A 17,543-nucleotide genomic window follows, 5' to 3' on the forward strand; every position below is an offset into this window, starting at 1 on the left:
AGATCCATACTCTTAATTACTGCATCCGTGGATGGCTCTGTCGTGCATACATCTTCATAAAAAAAAAAAAAAAAAGACATCAAGAAACTTCTGCTAAACTCTTGGCCAAAGCAATATTCAACAGATAATTAAGCACTGTGAAGCTTATTAGCAGTCTTTTCTGTTGAACACACTGCCCTGCTCACATAAAACAGTATGAATTGATTCACGGAATGGTTTGGGTTGGAAGGGACCTTTAAGATCACCTAGCTCCAACCCCCTGCTATAGGCAGGGTCACCTCCCACTAGCCCAGGTTGCTCACAGCCCCATCCAGCCTGGCTTTGGATGCTTCCAGAGAGGGGACATTCACAATCTCACTGGGCAACCTGTTCCATTGTCTTACCACCCACACAGGAATTTCTTCCCAATATCTAGTCTAGATCTACCCTCTTCCAGTTTAAAACCATTCCCCTCACCCTGTCACTACATGCCATTACAGAGACTCCCTCTTCCCCAGCTTTCCTGTAGGCTCCCTTTAGGTACTACAAGGCTATACGGTCTCCTTGGAGCATTCTTTTCTCCAAGCTGACAAGTCCCAGCTTTCTCAGTCTGTCCTCATAGGAAAGGTGTTCCAGCCCTCTGATCATCTTTGTGGCCTTCCTCTGGACCTCCTCTAACAGCTCCATGTCCTTCTTGTGTCCTCCAGAACTGGATGTAGCAATTCTCATCATCTTTATCATATGCTTATTTTGTCATTTTCTTCTAATATTTGCCTCTCTCTTCCTAGTGAAGTCTGTTGATTACCAAATATTCTTTCCTCCATTCTCCAAGTTAATGCTAGTGTGATAAGTTACTACTGATGTGTGTAAATTATTTCAAAGCAGTCTTGCTGTTATTCACATCTCCAGAGATCACTTTCATTGTGAAGTCTCCATGTGTTGAGTTAGTAACGACTACAGAAGGCAATTCAAGAAAGTCTAACTGTTATTCTGGACAAATACGCAGACAAATCTTAGCTCAACACTCGCACCTGCCCTCTCCCTCCCTGAAAGGTAATTAAAGCAGCATGCTTAGCAAAGAATATAATGGCATAATTCTTAACATTTGCCGTTTTAACAGCTATTCACCTTTGCTTGTTTCCTTCAACTGAATTCACCATCATAAAATCATTTGGCTTTTGGCTCTCTCTGATCTCAAAATTCTTCTGCTAACATGCTACTGAGTTTAAAAAACAACAACAACCACCTAGCAGTTTTCCTGAAGATTAGTTAGATTCCTAAGTGAGAAACAACTCAGATGCACATCTTCTTTTAATTCTACCTCACAGCTCAAAACCCTCTCCTCTCTCAGCCTTTCCAAATTAAGGTTCAAAAGACTTACATCACCTATTCAGAACAGTACCAGTCCTGGCAAGCTTACAGAAATTTCAGCTATTTACCTGATCTCTGCTCATGTTTAAAAATACTTGTCACTCCACCCAGGCAACTGGACTGTTTACCTTGTAAGTCAAACAATAGAATTTACAGTAAAAATTAGGTGTAGTAATTTCACTCATTTGAAAGAAGCTGGGACAGAAGCACAACCACTCTTATTAACCTACAGAATGAGGCAGTCAAGTTGATTAAGTGAGAAGCAATGCTGAAAACAGAACACAGCCAAACCCAGATATTAATCGCTCATTTAATTAATCCACTAAATGAGTCTTCAGCTTCAGAACAACCCAAAAGACTGCCTTTGAAACCTTTGTGGAACGTGGCCTCACCCCAGCAAGCACCTCTCCACTGCTGCCACCCTTAGCATGGCACTGTCTATCCACCATCCATCAACCACCTACTGCACTGATAAAAGACAATGAAACATTAACAAGACAAAATAAATGGTGTATACATATATCATTGCAAGTTCTAACTGTTTTGTAAAGCCTGATGACAAGCCACCTGACTGATTCACACATAGTAAGGTACAGCCAACATTAAAGGAAGATGCACTGAGGAAAAAGAAGTACTACCCAGCTTCCATCCTTATTAGATAATACTCCATTCTGTTCTTCCACATTTTTTTTTCAATCAGGACAATAATCAGTCTTTTTATTTACTGTACTAAATAAGTATAAGAAACTATTTTGATTACCACTTTTAACTCTAATAAGCTAATAAGAATCTAATAAGAAGCTAGTAACGAGCTCTTCCTCCCTCCCTAATAAACACTGCCTGATGCGTCTTGATTTGCCTGCCTTGTCAGGTCATTCATACTCTTCAAGCTGCTCAACAAAAATACAGTGACCACAGAAAGCACAAAGCAGAATGCTAGGAAGAGAAGCACGGCCATTAGGACACAGACATGATTAGAAGAACTAATAAACTGCAACTCCTACAGCTGGACCCACCGGTGTGAGTGAGTAGGTAAGGTCAGGAAGAGAGGTGTGATCGAAAGCTCTCCGTGCCATTCTCACACATTTAGAGCTTCTGGTTATGGCAGTTTCCCATTATCCCAGCTGACAGATCTTCAAACCCTCTGGCTAGCCTAGGAACACCCTGGGCTTTAAAATTACATCAAATTAAACTATAAAAACAGTAGATAAGTAACAGGAAAACAAGGAAATACACTTGAAAAAGAGATCTGTATCTTTTAAATGGAAGGGACTGGTTTCAGCATCTTATATTCAAGCTTATGTTCAGCAATCTTTCCACTCGCCACAGACTAATATTTTAATGACTTTTCATCACATACAAGCCTGTGAAACTGCTCAGCACACAGAAAATGAACACAGGGCACAGCATAGGAGTGTTTTGCTTTTATCCTTTCTATCCCTTGTGGAAGGACACACACCCCAAACGAAGTTGCCCACTTCAAATTTTCAAGAACAACCAACCAAAAAACCTTTAAGCTATACACAGTAATGACCAGTTTCCTCTCTTCATGGTAAGCAGAAGTAGAAAAGCTCCGTACAATAAAGTTCAGCACAGTACAACAGAAGAGATAATACTGAACGCTTGAAGGGTCCCAGCAAAAACTGACCTTCTTCAAGTACAGAGAACTAAAAGGCAGCACAATTACAGAGGGAATAATCTGGCATCTTTGTGAATAGTTTTCTAGAATGTAATTAAAACAGAAAGTGTTGAATATGCAAAGATTATCAAGTCTAGATGGAGCTGCAATACAACCAATATATCTTAGCCTGATTTTCTATGTATTGCTATGGATACTAAGAGACTGTCTGCTGCCAAGAGGATTTGGTGGTTTCACTTGAAACACAGGCAACAGCCCTTCCTTTTTTACACTCACAAATCAACAGGATAATTCTGGAATTCATTAACGAATAACACTAACCAATCCAACATAATAGCTTTACTTCCTCTGCAAAACACTTCAAAAAAAATATCTAAATGAATATGGAAATGCATCTTTCTGTGGCAAATTGTTCATTATTGAATCATTATCAACTCTTGTTAGACAAAATTCCTCTCTTTTGCAACGTACAAGATCATTAAAATGTTTGAGAGCTCCATCATGAAAGACAGTGGCACTTTATAATCCGCTATCTCTTCAGGCAAATATGCTTACGGCTGAACATAATACACAAAATAACAACATCCCCTTGACACACAATTCTTTCTTTTAATGGTGCTCTTAAGTGTTGACAGCAATGGTGAAATATGTTATTGCTAGATGAGTTTGTTGGGTTGTTTTTTTTTATATATATAGTTTTTAACTATTTCAGAGATGCATTTCAGTTATGACAAAAGTTGAGGAGGAATGCCTCCTAGACCTTTTACATGGAACTCCCTGCACTCCTGTTAGACCAGTAAGTTATTCCCAATCAGCTCATCAAGTATATATCCTGAAATTCCAGCTCCTTCCAGCCTCTCAAGACTGCACAATAATCAATCTGTGCACTTAATCCGCAGTCATCAACAAAATGGATGCTTTCATTTATTAATGGGAATCTGTCTACAACTTGATAGGAACTGCATAATTTCTTTTGTCTGAAAGACAAAAACTAACTAAAAAAGTTAATTTTTCTTTTCAATAGTAGAAAAAAAATCAGATACAACTGCTAAACAGAAAACTCTCCCCAAACTTCCAGACTCAACTCCAGATATGCTGCAAAAATTCATGATGTGAGATATGATACGCCAAGCTGCATCCCATACAATAACATAAAATCAACATTTTTTAGTTCAAAAAAAAAAACCAAACAAAAACACAGGTGAAATACTTTTCAATTATCCTTTTAGAGATTTAGTTACATTTCTTTTATATATATATATATATACACACACACACACACACACCAGAAGTTTTCTACAGTTCTTTGCTGCAAATGGGAGGAAATGGGAAGAACTATTTCTTCAACAAAAGAAAACCCTGAAGAACTGTTAGCCCTAAGCATTAGAAAACTATTTCAGTTCACAGCTGCTGTAGGCAAGCAATTGATGTACACACATCTTACGATTTATCAATTCTCTCTACAAAGCAATCTCAGTGGAAGCTTCTTTGCAAATCTGTAGGTAATGATGTAATTTTATTATGTTTAATGGAATCACTTAGTCATCTCTTCAATAAAAAAACCTAGAAAGATACGGTTCCAATTTTTATATTTAAAGACATATATGGTTTAGAAATGACTCAGAATAGAAACATGAACAAATAGCTTAGTTTTGGTAATACAAAACAAAAAAAATCAAATTTTGCTATGTGTTTTTGTAAAACAACATCAACACCAGCTACAAAGCCTAAAGCCTCACACATGCTACTGATCAAAATACCAGAGCAGCAACTGAGGTAACTTGTCTTTTTAGTCTCCTTTAATTAGAAAGAAACGAGTCCAGGCAACATTTGAAAGAGTGCTGTCGGTGAGGGCAGGAAAGGAAGCTCTACTCTGCTTTATTAAAATAAAAAAGGGAAACTACATTTGAACTTCATTCTCTTCAGATATAGGTACCATTGATCAATTGATACAAACTCTCTGCTTATGGACCACAGTCACTTTAAAATTACGTCCTTTCAGTTCATACAGGAAGGTTTAAACAAGATTTTGGTTTTGGCAGTAGCTTTGCTTTGCCTTCATTTCAAAGAAAATTAAACCAGTAAACAAAGATTGAGCAAAGTAGAAAGATTTCCAAAAGAAATTGCAGACCACCAGGATTTGGATTTGGATAATCCACTTAGATTACCATGGCTATGTCTTAAAAGGACAATACTGAGATCACAAAATAGGTCATGCCTATGCGAAGCAGAATATACAAGAGAAACAATGTCTAGTTTACAAATTTGGAATAAACATTCAGATTTATCTCTGTGTTTAGGATACAAGAAAAAGACTGCCCCAAGACTACATTTTTCCCAAACAGTACATATTTGGAAAACGACATTTTTATGTCCCAAGCTCAGTGAGAGTTTCAGACAATGCCATCAGTACATTAAGTAAGTTTCAGGTAACAGTGAAGTCCAGGAAAAGAAAAATAGCATTCAATAGCTAAGCTAGCAATATAATACACTTGTTTTTTGTGGATACGTTTTCCTTTTCAGTTTCAAAAGCAGAAAACATGTTGGACACCCACAAGCCTAAACACAATAACAGTTTTTGCCTAACAAAACTGATTTTTGCATCTACTTCTTAGAATTGATAGTGTTTCTAAGAAAACAAATATCAAATATATATGAGAATCAAAATTAAAAAAAAAAAAACAACACAAAGAAAATCCTTAAGTAAATTGGCATTTCAGGGATCTCAGATATTAGAAATTTGGATTTTTTTTTCTTTTCTAAGTGTGCAAACTAAAAATTGCTACAGATACCTTCTCAACAAAAGCAAAGAAAATTTCAGCTTTGAAATCACTTAAGTTTTACAAGAAAAAACAAAAATCAAAATTAAACATATCAGCTTTCTATATCAACCCATACTCCTTCTGAAAAGTCATAGACAATGACCTTTATAAGGAATTTGCCCAACACAGAAATGCAACAGGAAAGTCATTGTTACTGTGAGTAACAAAGCAACTTCCAGATGCTTGATGTGTCAGGCCTAGACAAGGAGATGAAAAATGTCTCTTTCTGACCAAAGAGGCTTTGAGGGGATACTCGTAAAGAATTACCTACTTACCCATCAGATTTGAGTTCATGAAAGGTGTCGGGGACAATCCTTCATGGGGCCCTAATCGACTGTCATTCAAGTGATCACTGTAATGAGGACTGTCTGCAAAACCCTAGAGAAAAAAAGACCAGAGTATTAAACAGATTATTTGGCAGCCCTGCTAATTGAGTGTAATGACACTTTTCTAATTAAATGTGCGGAGTTGCAATTGGTCATTCATCACAAAAGTTGGCTTTGAGGTCTATTCTCAGAGAAAATCACTCTGCCCACATTTTATTTTTTTACCCCTTTCTCCCCCAGCAGAAAATTAAAAAAAAATCCACGATTTCTTAACGAGTTGTGTCCTCAGACAGTATTTGTAAAAATTAAGTAATACTGTAATACTCAGATATTTTGATATCTGAATCCTCTTAGTGTTACGTCACTAATCACTGTGAGTAGAATTGGTCTGAAGAAGTCACAACTGATTTATTTTTTGCTTGCATTAACCAAACACTACAGTAAGGGCAAAGAGTTGCTGACATTAGGAAAATAACATTGGTGCAAATGAGAAGAAATTTCAATTCCCCTTGCAACCTACCATTGTTACAGATTAATAGGCATTCTGACACTACTGAATTACTGAACTGCACAGCTCACTGACAGCAAGTTTACTTTCAAATACTGGTTAAAGAAACAGTTTTTCTGTTTGATTTTAAAGGTAGCATTCAAACTGAAATATCTTTTTTGCTTTTCTGATATTAGATAGCAAACTTACAAGCCTTAGAATAACCCTTTCACAATCTGGAAACACCAGCTTATTGAAAGGCTTGCTCTAAAGGCAGAGACAGAATGCAGAAGCCTAAGGATGTATATATTTAATTAAACGAATCAAGTTTTTCTTTTGCACTGTACAAATTGTTTTCAGCTTTTCTGTATAAAGGTATGAATAAGGTATCTGCCATTCACAACCACTCAGATGCATCCCAAATCACACTGTATCAAAACTTGACAAGACTTGGCACTCAAAACAGCACCTTCTTTGCAATTAAGTTTTGACCATTTTGTAAACCTTAACATACAATTCCCGATCACTCATTTCTTTAAGCCTCTTTAAAAGCTAAAGAGAAATCCAAAGCTGAGGCCTAATTAAGGGACGGGAAAATTGCTCAGGCTCACAGCTACTAGAAACCAAGTCCCCTGGGACTATAAAATCAATCACTGAACATTTATCATTTTTTCAGACCGCAGGCTCACACTCAAGACAACACTAATGGGGCTGAAACAGGCCTCACTATCTTTGCAGGCGTGCTGTCAGTTCAACCAAAGGGCCAGTAACTGAGGGCTAAATAACTGTCAAACCACTATAACTGCTTACGGATGCGTGTCACAACTCTTTCTGCTATTCTGCTTTAAAAGTAATCTTCTGGGAATCCCAGTTCCCAGATGAATCTTTGGCTGACTTTATCTGCTTCAGAATCAGCGATACACATGTGATAGGCACTCAGAAGCAATCTTAGTGACATTTACAACTCGGTTATGACCAGGAGGGTGTCTTCTGGTAGCTGCGGCCCGGCCCCATCTATCAGGCGGCAGCTGCCCCCAAACTCGGTGGCTCCTAGCAAAGGTCACCACATGTGGCTTATTTTTATGTTGAAATGAAATAAAGAAGAAATTAAATCTGCCAAATAAAGGAACAAAAACATTTCCATACAGAGGAGCTAAAAAAAATGCAGCTTTTAACTGCTTGCTTTCCTGTTTGGGCCTTGGCTTGCACTCTTTCTTCTTGTCTTTTTAAGACCTTTCCAACCCACTCCAGTCCCCACCCAAGACAATGTTCCCACTATATTTTTATTAAGTAATTAAAATTACCCACGCCACTAGGAAGGACACTATTGAGAGATAAAAGAGAACTCCTATCTCCAGCATTCAGAATGCATTCTTTAGATGAAAACCAAAAACATTCAGGAGATCTTTATTTACAAAATAAGTAATAAAATCATTGAATATATAGTAAGAGTCAGAAGCATTTCACACATGGTTATACACTGCAACACACCTTACTTAACACACAGGATTACTAGCATTCTTCAAGTTAATATTGTATATTCCCCCTCGCTCTCCCTCTCTCTCCCCCGAGAACAGAGGAATTAGAGAATCGGGTGGATAATTTACAGAGAAAGAAATGATCATCCTCTATAATCAGACTTCTTATAACCTTTCTCATCATGTTCTTCTCATACACCATCTCAGTCATCATCTGAAAGATGCTCCGAGAGGTTCTTCACAGTACTAAAAAGCCACAGAAAACACGACAACGTGGACCATGTGAGGACAAAAACATACTAACGCATATGCAAGCACTTCACTGCTTTTTACTCATTTCCTAACTGAATAATAATTGTATCAGGCATTTCCATCTTTGTCACACACGGCAGAGCTCACACTGGTGCAAAGTGCCACTCCTCCTCAGCCCTCCTCTGTGAGGTCTTAGCTTGGCTGCTATCCTGGCCACCAATCACTCAGCAACGAGTTCCGGATTATCGGCTCAGGCAGCAGTTTTTTTGTTTGGGACCAGAAACCCTGGGTTGATTCCCACACATAACTCACTCAGACTACATGAATACAAAATAACCACAAACACACACAGCTTTGATTTCACAAACTTCTTCTCCACTTCACAAAAGCAAATTAAGCCAAATCAGAAGAGCGCTAAGTACAATGATTTAAATGAGAGTTATTTCAGAACATTCTTCACATTTAAGCTGTACTTCAAATTAAATTGCGTTCCTGATACCATTCCTTGCTTTTACATTCGTGTCGTTAACTTACATAATGAACAGCATAATGTTCTACTGGAAAGAGTTTTAGTCAATCACAGATGAGAACTTCAGAAGCTTCTAAAAGATACTGGAAGCTTTTAGTAGTACAACAGAGGCATAAGAATGTATTTAACGAATATGATGGTGCAAATTGACAACATATATTTACTGCTTAAAGAAGAACATATTTGTGAGCCTTAAAAGATCTGCTTGCTACAGCAATAAAAAGTGATTTACTAAGAGGTACATCCCACCTGTATGGCTAAGTTTCAGAGAAAACACCACACAGCTGACATCAGAGCTGATCTCTCGTGGTAAAAGCAGGGTGGAGTACACAAACTGCTACCAGAGTCCCTTTCAAATCTGTGTTTGAACGACAACTTAGTAATACATACTGCCCAAGAGTGAAAAGACAACCTAGGACATGTTTCCATTTCATCCTTTCTTCTGATAAAGGAAAAAATTCCAGATTTGAAGATTCTTGTACTTGCCTTCAGAAGAGTATTCAACTTGATCACAGCTAGTAATCGGTTATGCCAAATGGTCTTTGCTCTCTTGGGAAGCACTATGTCACAATTTATATTCTGACCTCATTCTTGAATAGCTTAATGATATCATGCTTTGGACCACAGGTGGGCTTCCGAAGTCCTTTGGAAAAGTGCTGCCTACCAATCCACGTGGTTTGTTCCAACTTCTTATGTACTTAATACACAAGCAAGCTCTAGCCCTCACAAAAGACAACAAAACTTGTTCTTTCTGCACATTTACAGCCACAATTAAGCTTAATGGAAGCTAACTGTTCCCTTACAGTATTTTCTAGCATTGCGACTGTCCATTTTGCAACAGGCCTCACTCCAGATTTCAGACTCACAGTATGTTTGTGTTCAGAAAGACAATAATCAGATATGTCTGCAAACAAAAGCAACAAGTATCATAAACTAATAATGCCTGGCATGAAATGCAGCTGGAGGACTACTGCTAATTAGAGCTGCAATTTTAACTGCAGAGCGCAGGCACTCTCAAGGTTGAATACTCTAACATTTTGCTCATTTTTCAGACATTTCACAGGATTAGAGAGACATTCTCTAATCATTCCAGTAAATGAACTCCATGTATATATATTAGCAGTTGCAAACTTTTAATTCTCACCTTCCTTGGTAAGATTCTACAGGTGATTTAGGCATTGTTTCCCATCATTATGGTTGCTAGTATGGCAAAGCCAACTAAAACTCTGAGACAAATTATAAAATTGCATGTAATATTATACAACACACCTGAAAATTATCTTAGAGAAATAGCTCAGAAGCAGAAAACTACTGTCTGTTAAAAATCACTCAACCAGGACTTATCTGTGCATTTGTCCACATACGACACCAAGCTGAGTGGTGCAGTTGACGCAACAGAAGGGAGGGACACCACCCAGAGGGACCTGGACAGGCCCAAGAGAACAAAATGAGGTTCAACAAGGCCAAGTGCAAGATGCTGCCTTTGGGTTGGGACAATCCTAGATATGTTTACAGACTGGGAGAAGGATTCATTGAGAGAAGACCTACAGAGAAGGATTTAGGTGTCCAAAAACTGGACAAGATTCAGCAGTACATATCTTCGGATGCATCAAAAGAGGAGTGGCCAGCAGGTAGAGGGAGGTGACTGTCCCCCTCTTCTCTACTCTTGTGAGGCTCCATATGAAGTACTGCATCATCCAGGCTCTGGTCCACCAACAAAGGAGGGTTGTGTAGCTGTTGGAGCAGGTCCAGAGGGAGGCCACAAGGACAATCAGAGGCCTAGAGCATCTCTCTTATGGAGAAAAAAAAAAAGGCTGGGAGAGGTAGGCTTGTTTTGGTTGGAGAAGAAAAAGCACTGGGGAAACCTCACTGTGGCCTTCCTGTATGTGAATGGAGCTTATAAGCAGGAGTGGGACCAACTTTTTTATGTGGTCTGACAGTGATAGTTTAAAGCCATTCCCCTTTGTCCTAAGAGCCAGATGTTAAAAAAAAAACAACACATAGTTTACTCAGATAGTGGTGAGGTACTGAAACAGGCTGCTCCATCTCTGGAGGCGTTCAATGCCAAGTTGGAGGGAGCCCTGGGCAGCCTGATCCAATGAGTGGCAACTCTGCTCACAGAAGGGGGTTGAGACTACAGGATCTTTAAGGTGCCTTCCAACCTAATCCATCGTATGATAAGCAAAACCACACTGCTGACCCCAACTCATACTGTGCGTTTGTTCATTGATATAATATAACTCAATTACTGAGAAAGCACTCCCCCACATCATCTCAATTGTTAATGAAGATGTTAAACAGGACTGGACCCAGAACTGACCCCCATGGTACTCCACTCGTTGCTGGCCTCCACCCAGACTCTGCGCCACTGCCCACTGGGTCCCACCATTGTATCAGGTTTTCCATCCAATCCAAACTTCAGCAGCTTTTCTAAGAGGATCTTAGGAGTGACAGCATCAAAGGCCTTCCTGAAGTCCAGGAGGACAATATCCACTGCTCCCACTCATCCATCAGGCTGGCCATTTCATTACAGCAGCTAGTCAGGTTTGTCAGGCATAATTTCCCCTTGGTAAATGAATACAGCAATCTGATAGGGTTGCCCAATTTTCCCAGAAACAAGGAGTTACGCTAACTCCCTTTCACTATAAGCAAGCCTCCTCTGCTACAATATCCTTAAGAAAAATATAGTTTTATTTATTTTTATATACACTTTATATTTCAAGAGAAAGAGAGATCTCCAATACTTTTATCACTTGCTACACAAGGGGAGAAGAAAAAGTAGCTGTCACTACCCTAGATCTGAGGCATTACTGGAAAAAGACAAGACAGTTTCACAACTACTACACAAGTGTCACCAAAAATTACATGCTTTGTAATATAGCTATCAAAATATCCATTAGCTTTTCCCATATATCAGTTGAAACACATGAAAACTAAGTGTCAATGAATGGAATACAAGAAGCAAACTCATTTTTTATTTTAAACACTGCAGTTTTGAAAGGGAAGAGTGCAGAAGGACAGAAGACTGAACAAGGAATCTATTTTCCAATAATCAGCGTATTCTCCAGTTCTAAATCTATTTCCAGGAACTTAACTTAGTGAATGATGAATCTTATTTTAAACAGCTAGATTAAATGGCCAATTACTCCTCTCTGAACTTCTGTGCGACAAGTATCAACGTGGCATGAAGTAAGACATTTCCTTGGCTGTGTAGGAAGCTACTTTGAAAACAGATTCCCAAACTAATTTCAGTATGATAGGGATTCACAAAAAAAAAAAAATGCTGCCCATGGATCAATTTACAGAGTAAGCTGCATTTCTAGAAACATCCTGCACACTAAATATTGGATATTTAATTTAAGCTTTGGTTTTACACTGAATCATCTGCTTTCTTATAGAATTCGTTAGGAAAAGCAAATAATCAGCAGAAGAACCACCAACAGCCTTCCCTCCCCCAACAATAAAAAATGAAAAATGAAAAATGAAAATAAAAAAATTTTTAAAAAGAGGACAAAAAGGACACGAATACAACAGACTTGATAACACTTACTGTATTTCTGTGCCCCTCTTGTCTTGTTTTGCTATTTAACAGCTTCCTTTCTCGTAATGTACCTGAGATTAAGAGGTATAAAATACTATTTCAAAACCTGCTAGCTCATTACTATCTTTTTTCTTGACTTCTTTGCAGACTAAAAGTACTACCAGTAGGGAAGATGTAGAACGAATAGGATGGGCATACAGAATTCTGGGCTTCTATGTATATCTGAGTAAATTACCTAAATAGAGTGTATAATCTGCTCACCGATGCTGCAGTATCATCTCAATCTAATAGTGGTACTTGGAACAGTTCAACGCTACCTTAAAGTAGACTAAAACTTGATTCTATGTTAAATCAGGTCAAAATGTATACTTCATAGCTCTTATCACAATATAAATGCTTGAAGATATTCAAAGCTTCCACTGCAGAGATTTTACAAACAAAGCATCTCAGCTAATTGATGCCAATTTTTAAGTTATTATGCATATTAAGGGAAAAAAAACCACAAGCAAACTAATCCAGCAAGGAAATGCCTACTGGAAAATATTGTTATTTGCTTCTTTTAGGAGACAGCATCCTAAACAGATGAAAAACTAATTTGATCCGTTGTTTTTTGTTTGTTTGTTTTTTGCTAAGACGTTATAACAAAATCAAAACAATGAAAGAAAAGCTCAAAGCTCAAAAAGCATTACTATTCAAAACATAGAAGCCAACATCATCTACACTGAAATAAAAACTATGGTAGAAAAACTTTCAATGAAAAGATAACAAGAGTGGTTATCCCAAAGAAGTGACTGTATCAACCTCTTACTGAGGTTACCTAAATAAACGAGAATTTCCAAAAGAAGTGGAATAGCTGGAAGTGCAGAAGGTCTCACAAGAGAACGACAAAACTTCCAAGAGCTACAGGCCAATGTACTACTGCATAACAGCTGACTGCTACTTGGTTCTGTACCTCTGAACTGCCTTCACAGAGCTCAGTAGATCAAGGCTCTCAAAAAGCAGCTTTACAAGTCTGCAACATGCACTAAGAGACAGCGAGCCCTGCAGTGCAAGGGATTACACATACGTGCAAACATCTCTCTGTTCTGTATCACTCGGATAAGGGAAGGGCTTGCAAACATTAATCAGAAGATAGTCATTGAAAAATAAAAGAAATTTGACAAAGTACTGTATATGAACTTCACTATAATCATTCAAGACTAAGGCAGAAATCAGCATGTTGTAGAATTTCACTGACTTGATAATTACCATTCCTCTAAAAAAAAAAAAAGGCTTTCCTACATTCTTTCTTATTCTCCACTACAGATGTTTGCAAGTGGTTCATCTTCTTAGCAAAACATGTGCCTATGCAAGAGATGTCACACACAAGTGTCACCAGTGTCTCAATTCATATCTTTTCACCAGTCTAGGATCACCACAGTCAACTCTAAATACACAAATGCCCACTAATACTTCAGTGTTAGGATGATATTTAACATTGCTACGTACTGAAAAAACAAGGTTTTCTCAATCTGCAGTGATTCTCAGACTTCAAAACACTACTTACATAGAAAATTTTAGCTTTTAAAAAGGTATTACCAGACACTTTTAAAGTAAGCTCAATTGTCATGGGATAAGAGAAGGATTTTAATGAGTTAAATATTGATCAAAAGAGAAAAATACAAATGCCCCACCCCAAACACAGAAATACATCGTTTTCACAGTAAAAATAAAGTTAACCATGTATTTCCCCTATTTCCCCAAAAAAGCTGTACTCAAAGCAGTGTTCAACAACTGCATCAATAAATCAAGAGAAGTAAACAAAGAGACAATAACATTTATTAACAAAAAATGCTTTAAATCATTCTAACTAAATGTTACTACACAATTGCAAAGCAAATTCTCTATGAAATTGGCAATAAAATAGCACAAAGTTTTGTCTATACACTAAAGAAACATGCTTTACAAACAATTCAACATCAAAACAATGTAGTAAATACTGTACAGCATATACAGTAATACTAAGGTAATTTTTCTTCTACTTTTGGAAGCAATATCACTTTGGAGCTCAGTAAAAGACAAAAATTACAAGACTCACTAATGAGAAAGAAATGAACAGAAAATGAAAGTATTATTATGTCATGCAGAAATTAATGCCATGGCTTTCATCTTAACTAGTGTATGCAGCAGCAATCAGCCCAGTTCTAAGTTACAAGAACAAGCAGAAATATTCAGAGTATCGCACCAAGTGCTAATAAGAAGATACAAGTTGCTACAGGAGGAGAGACATACAGATTATGATTGCTCATTTTGATGGAAGACACACATGTAGTGGGCATGTAGAATAAAGATGTTCATTAAAAAAATTATGAACTACACATAGGTAACAACTAATTATTACTAATCAGGACACAAGAACATGGTAGAAATCTGACAAATAACTTGTCAGCACACAAACATCAATATTTCTGCCACAATATGTCCATTATTTTGGCCAAAATTATAATCAAAGTTAGAATAACTCACAGCACACTCAGAGAATAAACCCAACAGTAGCTACAAGAACAACATTCCAAAGGTTGGCTCTGTCCAGAAAATCAAAACCCCTAAAAATGCTGGTCTTTATTGAGAGAGAGTAAATCAATAAAGGTGGCAAAATATTTGCCATTTATACTTTTTCCTTAATTGTTACTGCTGGACACAATCAGACCAGCTACACTGAGCTGAAATGAACTTCAGCTGGAAAAAGGGAAAGGAAAGGAAGATCTCCTTCAGCCAGTCTTTCACCAACTTAAGAACTCCTCTGTAACAGGTATTTAACTACCATTAAGTACGTCCATTTTACAAAAAATTGCTTTTATTTATGTGCTTCTGGAAAATAAATAATTTTGTCAATTATTTAAACTCTCATACAATTTCATTGCTGTACTATGACTTAAGGAAAAAAACTCCAGTTGTCAGCAGCAGACAGATTAAACAAAGCATGTACCAAAACTCCTCATGAGATAAAAAGAATAATTGGTACCTCTTGCGGTTTCAACTTTTCTATGTCTGTGGAGAGGTCTGAGCTTTTCCCATGAAGACTGCCATTTTCCTGTAAATAAGCAATTAATGAGAACAGTTAGAACAAGATTAACTTTCCATACCAAAATTATGGGAAAAAAGCACTGGATTTTGATATATTAAAGCTGAACCAGAATTGTAAGACAATTCCAACTTAAACTTTAGATGTTAATCATTATGAGGTGTAATCCAGAGACATCAAAGGCAAAGTACACCATTTGCCATGCTGTCAGACAAACTCATCTATATACCCTACAGTACAGCCTCCCCCCTGTATTTTTAGCTCTTCCTCACAGTTATTTGGTTGTCTACATGCAAAATTCTGAACCAGTAGCATCATTACCTCATATGCTGAAAGACAACAGAAGAATAAAACACAATAAATCTTACCCGAAACATATGCCTACAAACTTGCTTTAGACTCATAAATGAAGTCTAGGATTTTTCCAGTAATTTCAATACAATCGACAATTTCCTTTGTGCTTTGGGTTTCTTTCATTCATTCCTTTTCTGCTGTGTTTTTTTTCTTCTTCAGAAGATTTGTACTTCTTAACAATTACAACCTTATATGCAGACAGCACACATTTCTAATGTTCATGACTTTATGGGGAGAAAACAAGAATGGAGTTCTCCTTTAAAAGAAATTCAGTTTTCTTTGCAAAAAAGCTGTTATTTAAATGACATCCCAGACAACCATTCTTAATTGTTTCACGTATGATGTAGGGCTCTACTTGTTTTTTTCCCCTCTCCTATTATCTAATTTCTAGTGTACAGAAGGCCTAGACAAAAATCTATATTTATACTGGCGAAGCCACCTGAATCCCTTTAAATGTACACTTCACATTGATTCTACAAGATGTCTGTTCTGACCCCACCATCACAATTTAGGACTTCCCTCCTACCTCCACCCAGAATTTCTGTTGCCTTTAATATTAAAAAGCCTTTCCTGAGGAAGTGAAGGAAACTTTATTACCTCAACACTACTAGAACAGGTGCATGAACAGTTTAAGAGATAAACCTTTTTATTCCCCTCTTGCCCCTCCCCAGATAATGAAAACTTACTAACCATTATTTTGGCAGAAGGAAGGAAGAGGCGAGCCTGATTACATCATTTTTATTTTATAAATCTAGAAAGGTTCTATACAACTTCTGTGTGTGTCTCTGTGCTAAATGTCATAGTGATGCACTCAAAAGTCATTAAATTCTTCCACAAATACAAGAACGGAAATGAAATTATGTCACTAATTTCTAAGTCTCTACCTGGTGAAAAAACGGGACAGTATTATACTGCTAAATCTTTAAACCATTTACAACACATTTAGCTTAAATTAGGAAAAATCTATTAAAACAATGTTCCAGTTTAAACAAAAATGAATATATAGATTTTTGCATTTATTTATTGATTGAACTTCACAACTGTAAATAATTGGTGTCCCAGAATGAACCCTCAGTACAATCCCAAACAGCAGGCAGGACAAATGTCCTGAGCACTTTGCCAGAATAGGAAGAACTTCAGACACATTCTGGGGATGGAGTCCACCAATTCTTTACAATATATTCTCTTTAGTTAGAGCCCAACTATCTGTAGTTAGAATGGTCCTATTATAAAGAATGATTCAGCAAGAACTGTTTGCTGCAGGGAGAAATACATTGCTTTTTTAATACACCATTTTAAATCCAAAGTTAGAACTGCAGAGGGAAGGAAGATACTTGACAAGTATAAGGAGTTGTTTATTTTTCTTCCCTCTTCTGAATCCTTGCACTGAAGATAAATTTATACTGACAATTATTTTCCTGTTCTTAATTATACAAGCAAATAGCACAGAACTTTTCTTACAACTCTAGTTTCTGGTATACCTCTTTTAGAGCTTTGCCATTTGCCTTTATGATCAACTTCATGATATATTTTCTGGTGGTTTCACTCTTGTCCTATGTTTTAATTTTCTAGTTGTAAACCTGAATCAAATTCAAATTCTATAGTTAGGTCAGTTTGTCTTGTGATTGATTCAAACCGATCAACAACTTTGTAAATGAGTGTTAGAACACTAACCACCTTCAGTAAGAACACTACATACTG

The 17,543-nt window shown here is 37.2% G+C and overlaps 1 protein-coding gene across 7 annotated transcripts in view; it reads right to left on the reverse strand.

The window, feature by feature from the left end:
- The window catches only part of TCF12 (transcription factor 12), a 152,948-nt gene that overhangs the window by 96,843 nt on the left and 38,562 nt on the right, over positions 1 to 17,543 (reverse strand). For all 7 annotated transcript variants that reach the window (XM_090148810.1, XM_090148809.1, XM_090148808.1 and 4 more), the window contains exons 5-6: positions 15,429 to 15,497; positions 6,087 to 6,189 (exon numbers count right to left, since the gene is read on the reverse strand). In XM_090148810.1, the coding sequence (XP_090004936.1) occupies positions 6,087 to 6,189; positions 15,429 to 15,497 (172 nt within the window). The remainder of the gene's footprint in view (positions 1 to 6,086; positions 6,190 to 15,428; positions 15,498 to 17,543) is intronic.

This window comes from Phasianus colchicus, chromosome 12, assembly GCF_987193195.1.
Source record: "Phasianus colchicus chromosome 12, bPhaCol1.hap1.1, whole genome shotgun sequence".
In the NCBI taxonomy this organism is placed as follows: domain Eukaryota; kingdom Metazoa; phylum Chordata; class Aves; order Galliformes; family Phasianidae; genus Phasianus; species Phasianus colchicus.